The following is a 6,000-nucleotide window of genomic DNA, read 5'->3' on the forward strand; positions in this document are numbered from 1 at the left end:
TGACCAGGTTAGTCCCACTAAGCTAGTAGCCTCTTTTCAGGGAAGACCCAAGATGGCATTTATACTACTTAGGAGAAAGTTGGCTAGGGCATCTGGGAACATCTCCTACTTTTTTGATAGGTGCTGTGGAATCTTTTACATCTACCTGAGCTACAGTTTAATGTCTTATCTGAAGGACTATGATAAAAGTACTCCAGAGTAATTTTCATGTACCAGTGCAACTCATTATGAATCTTTTTTTCTGTGTGATTTTGTCCCTTCTTTGTCTGCTATCAACCTGCCCGTCACTGGTCTTTAGCCCATTTATTTCACCAACAGTTGGGGAATTCCTGGGACAGAGGCAAGAGCTCACAAGAAGGGTGGTCTTTGATGCAGTTATGGAGTTGTATTGTGTCCTCACCTCCCCTGGTCCTAAATGTTCAGATTCAAGTTATATGGATCACAGTCATGCCTTTATCTTTTGTGTGGCACAAAGCCAGGATGTTATCAATCAAATGTAAGTGACACACATAAAAAGCAGATGTGAGAAATGGAGCCCCTCCCACCTGTACAACATTGTTGCAAGAAATAACCAGAGGTAAGAAATACTCTTGAGTTTTTGCTGAATTAATAGTGTTTGTTTTTATTCAATTTAAAACTCAATTACAAGCTTTAGGATTGTTATAGTAATCAAGAATTTGGTGGCACTGATGATATAGCTCAAGCTCAGGCACCGTGGTAATTGTCAGTTCTTGCTGCAGTTTGACTTAAGGCTGACTTTCTACTAACCATGAATTCTTGTCTTTGTAGGTAAACTCTTCTCATTAATAGAAAAATTTTGTCAAAGCGTGAAGTCAAGACATTCAACAGAACATTTGTATGATTACATTTATCATGCCAAACTGTAATCATAGAAAAGCAACTGTAATTTTTGCATCACTGCATTTTTTTCTCATGAAGATGAAAAATAGAATTACTGCATATTGTTTGTGAACTGTCTTATGTGTATTTTTTTTTTTGAGAAAATTTGCTCAGTCTGAGTGCCTGGGGACTGCTGTCAGCAATTGGCCTGTACTGTAATTCAAAGTGAAATTATGACAATCAATTGCTTCTAGCAGTATTATGACACAGCACACTTAAAGGACTGGCTGTTACAGTATTGTGTGTAACTGCTATGTGGATTGGTACCAATGTACCTGAAGTGGATTATCTTAAGTGGACACCTGATTTGAATCTGCTGGTGTGAGGAATGGCAGTAGGTACCTGCTCAAAGTTTTACTGCCGAGTTCTTGTTTAACCTCTGAATACATGCTTTAAAATAAGAACAGAAAAGGATGAAAAGCTGTGAAAGCTTAAAAGATTTTCAATGGCTCATTTGAAACAAGGAGTGTGTTACTGTCGCTTACTCAATTTTTGAGAAAGTGTCTGCATTACAGCTGTGCCTTCATTTTCTATATCATGAGACATCATCAGATAAATGAATGTGGTGCGCAAACTTTCTTTTTTATCAATGACTTCTGACCTTTCAGGGAAGGGATGTACACTCATCTGGTGGGACAATACGCAGCTTTCTCTGATGCCATCGGTAGTTTTGTAAAAACACATACTGCCATTCTAGCAAAGTAAATTAATTGCACAGTCATTATCTGGGAACACATATGAATGTGTTTTATTTGTCTGAAATAAAAAACACTCTTCATACAGTGCTCACATGTAACTTCTTTGAATGATGGTTTTGTGATCTGCGCATTTAAAATTATGTAACTGTCTCCATACTTGGTACTTAATTATACTATGATCATAATGTTCAAAAATTGTAAACATCTTGATAATTTCCTTGTGTCTTCGTTCAGTCCAAATTAAAAGAAACATGCTACATGCCCCAGTGTGAACATGCAGCACCAGCAAAGAGTTTTGTTTTACTTTTGATTCTATTTCTTATCTGTTACTACAGTGAGAAAGTTTGTTTGCTATGAGGGATTAAAGTGTTGTATTAAAATCGAGCTGGTTTGGTAAGTAGTAAAAATGATGGAGCAATGTGCATTGAGTCAGCCTTATGAAACAGGACAAGTAGAAGAAGTAATAATGGGACCAAAAAGCGGAGCCCACCTCCTTTCTCATATCATAGAGCAGGGGTGTCCAACCTTTTCAGTTGCAAGGGCCGCATTGAGTCAACAGAAATGGTCTGGGGGCCACATGTAAAATATATCATTGCAAACGGCAAGTGAGGACCAAAAAAAAAAAAAAAAGTCAGGTTCAGGTAAACTGAAGAGCAAAACACCCCAGGTATATGCAGACTAATACAGTCGACCCACTGGCTGTATTTTAGGTGAATTTGAACAAAGAATAAATTAATAAATGCATAATATTTGCCCTAAAATAAAATACGTATACAGGTTTTTAAGAAGTAAACATTACCTGACAGCATTAGAAAAAAAACTTGCATCAACCTGTTTACTACCATTTCTCTTGTATGCCTCCCCCATCATGACTAACCTACATAGCAACCCCCCCCCCAATGAAACTGGACAGCTGCTACACACTATAATTGCTAGATTTCGCAGCAGTTTACATACAGAAAGTCAACACTGCAAAGCCTTAACTGTACTGGCTCGAGCCTCACAATCTCCTACTACCACATACCTACTCACAACTAGGTATTGCCCATAATCTAATAGTAGACATTTTAATCATTGTCATTATTCCCTCAGTCTATCTCTAAAAACACTACAACCACAGCAGCTGCATTCTAAGAAAAGTGACTAAGAAATAAGTTTTTCTCTGAGAGCTTTTGCTTTAGCAAACGTAACAGACCGATATGTTCGTGCTCTGGTTGCAAGTTCCTACTCTGGGAATTATATTTTCCACATCAGTTCTTTTAATAAATTTAATTAGTAGAACTGCTAATAAGAATATGCACAGTACATATAAAATGCTTCCATTAATCAAAGTTTACAAACTTGTAAAGTCTGTTCTAATAATGTCTGTCTAGATCGGGATATGTTCTTATGCCCAGAGGCCACATTTTGGACAACATCTTATTAAATGTAAACCTGGCTTCTGTTCCTTTTCTTATTCTGAATATTCTGAAATTGTGATATTTGTTTGCTGCATGTGATTCATGCATGCTTAATGCCATTTCTGTTTACTTGTGGGAAGAAGGCCTTTCTGAACTATTTTATTGGTTGCTATAACTTACTTTCCATTATCTTGGCAATGCCTATCAGCTTAATGTGTTAAGATTGATAAGTTGAAAGTAAGGTGCAACCTTTCACAGATCTTTCATAGTTGATAAACTAGCTTGCTCCATCAGTTAGCTGCTGAAATCAGTGCTTTTATTAAATGTTTGCAAGACGCATCTGAATAGAATTTGTTAATTTTCTTGCAGTACATCCCTACTTAGATTATTAGATATTGCAAGAGTATGTCATTGCACGGTCCTATACAGTTAAAAAAAATAACCTCTGACTCTGGACCGTCTGAAATGCATTAACAAATCAAGGTTGCTATCAATATCTTATGTATGTAAAGACTTTTCAAGGCAATTCTGAAGCTCTAAAGCTGTGGTAAATATATTCAAAAACTGTCATATGCACTAACATCAGTCTTTCACTGAATATTATTTTAATAAAGAAATTCTGTAATTCTTAATGCATTCTACTGAAGACGTGTTGTTTTATTTTTCACCAGAATTTATTGCCAACAACTTTGGATTGTTTTTGCTTCTATCACTAGTGAAATGTGGTTTAAAAACCACAAGTTTAATATTAACCTATTTAGTGGGAAAAGTTCAGTATACCCGGATGACTTCAGGGAGTTATATTTAATAAAAACATGGTGTTTACATATCATCATTTTTAAATTCATAGTATTTGGTAATGCACCCAATTTATGAACCACAGGAAACTAGTACTACCTTAATCACACAAGATGCACTTCTAAAGAACTCTACAAATGATAAGACGTTGTACATCAATGCATTCTGAAGCCTTATTAGTGTGCTAAAAATGCCACATCATTAGGAATACACCAGTAAACATCATTATTGTCAAGACAAGAGATTGCAACAGCATAATGAAGCAATTAATAAATAGGCAAATGCAAGGTTGTCATCAATTTAAGCAGCAGTATCATAGGACAAATGTACAGGCTGTAGAAAGCTGCTCAGACTGCAGAACCATACCTACAGCAAGAGGCAGTCTTCGAAAATAAACCCGTTCACGTTGATACTTAAACCAAGTTTAAAAAATCCTGCACTTTATTTTCTTAATCCATTCTTTGCATCTGCGAGAAAGTTACAATTACAGACACTCAACATGAAATTAAAAAAGATGTCTTATGCCGAGAACAATGGAAACCATTCCAAAACATTATAAAGTTATACCATTAACAATAAAATATATAGTGCACCCTCGAGTCTATCTGTTGTATTGCTTCTCATTAGTTACTTTGCATTCTGTATACGAGACTCAACCTGTGGGCCAGCACTGAAAAAAGTCATTTGAATCATTAGGGCTTAACCCTCCACAGCATGAAATTAAATTCATAAATAGAAAAATTAATCTTTCTTAACTGATTCCTGTTCATATATCCACCATTGTAAAATACATTGAGGTCTACTTTAAATCAATTCTCAAGCAAGAGTCTTTTGTATCGATTGTAATGTATTGATAAGGATCTATTGTAGATCTGCAGTTCATTTCAAAGACCAAGAAAGAAGATGGCAACAAAATGTAAACTTGTCAGGCTTTAAGTTTCTGGAAAACGTACTACTTTATAAAAGGGTTATACAACCAAAAAACACACAACACTTGCAGGAAATGACAAAACAAGAAGAAAATTATTTAGCTTAGCTTACCTTTTACTGCTGGAGATGTAGTCAGTGTGTACTGTAAAATAAAATAAATCCTCTTTCTTCGCCGCGATCTCACTCCTTCCTTCAGCTGTTTACCGCAAATGTAAAAAACGACCGAACGGTGTTTTGGCGCATGCGCATACCAGCGGAAAGACGGTGGCATGAAAAAAAACGTGAAAAAAGTAAGTTGGCACATGCGCAGAACAGCTGAAGTACGCGGACGTGTAAACACACGGAAAAAAAGTTAAATTTCAATTAAATTTAAATTTAAGAGTCACGGGCCGCATGGAAGAGCTCTGAGGGCCGCGGGTTGGACACTCATGTCATAGAGTTTACAACTTCCTGGTATATAAAATGCAAGCCTCGGCTTACTTCTTAAAAGAAAACTGAATTGAATACTTTTTTCCACACACACAGTCTCATTCTCACAATCCAGCTAAGTTTTTCAGAAGTAAAAAATTCAAATTAAAATATCTATATCCTGTGGTATTTGACGTCAATGTATAACATATATATATATATATATATATATATATATACTGTCATGTTGTAAGATGGTTTTTATTTGTGACATTTATTAATGTAAAAATAAAAATAAAAATTATTGAAAAAAAAAAAGTGTTTGCCAACCCTTTTTTTAAATAGTACTTTTATGACTAGGCAGCATAGTACAAGCTAATATACTACCCAGGACTCTGTTCATAGGGGACTCCACTGTACAATATACTGATGCCCCACTCAGCAGGCTGAACAAGGAGAAAATAATGGTCAACTGCCGGTCAGGGGCCAAGATCCACCCAGTTATGCACACACTCAGTCATTACACCAAAGGCCCCAGTATCATTCAGTCATAGTCCATGTAGGTGTAAATGACTTAATACATACCACGATAGACTATATGAAAAGAGACATTGTGGAGCTCTCAGACTATGTATCACAGGCTAGTGTGTTCCTAGAATTGCGCAACATTCTACCTTCACCAAGGATGATGTCACAATACAAACAGAAGATGACTGGCTTTAGTAATTGTCTAAGGTTTTTTTGTTTTTCTAAATGGAAAAAATATTTCTCTACATTGGAGGACATGGTTATCAAGCCCCATTGCTTTGTCAAGGATGGTCTGCACCTGTCCCATCTAGGCTTTCAAATAGTGGCTAAAACATTGT

At 36.1% G+C, this 6,000-nt stretch overlaps 1 protein-coding gene across 1 annotated transcript in view; it reads left to right on the plus strand.

Moving 5' to 3' along the window:
* Window positions 1-4,875, plus strand: part of LOC122812015 (poly(ADP-ribose) glycohydrolase-like) — a 539,748-nt gene extending 534,873 nt beyond the window's left edge. The window contains exon 13 of the mRNA XM_044084234.1: window positions 790-4,875. Coding sequence (XP_043940169.1) covers window positions 790-887 — 98 coding nt within the window. The 3' untranslated portion in view covers window positions 888-4,875. The remainder of the gene's footprint in view (window positions 1-789) is intronic.
* Window positions 4,876-6,000: the final 1,125 nt, after the last annotated feature.

The sequence above is a fragment of the Protopterus annectens genome, chromosome 9.part0 (genome assembly GCF_019279795.1).
Source record: "Protopterus annectens isolate FY-2018-M chromosome 9.part0, PAN1.0, whole genome shotgun sequence".
NCBI lineage: Eukaryota > Metazoa > Chordata > Ceratodontiformes > Protopteridae > Protopterus > Protopterus annectens.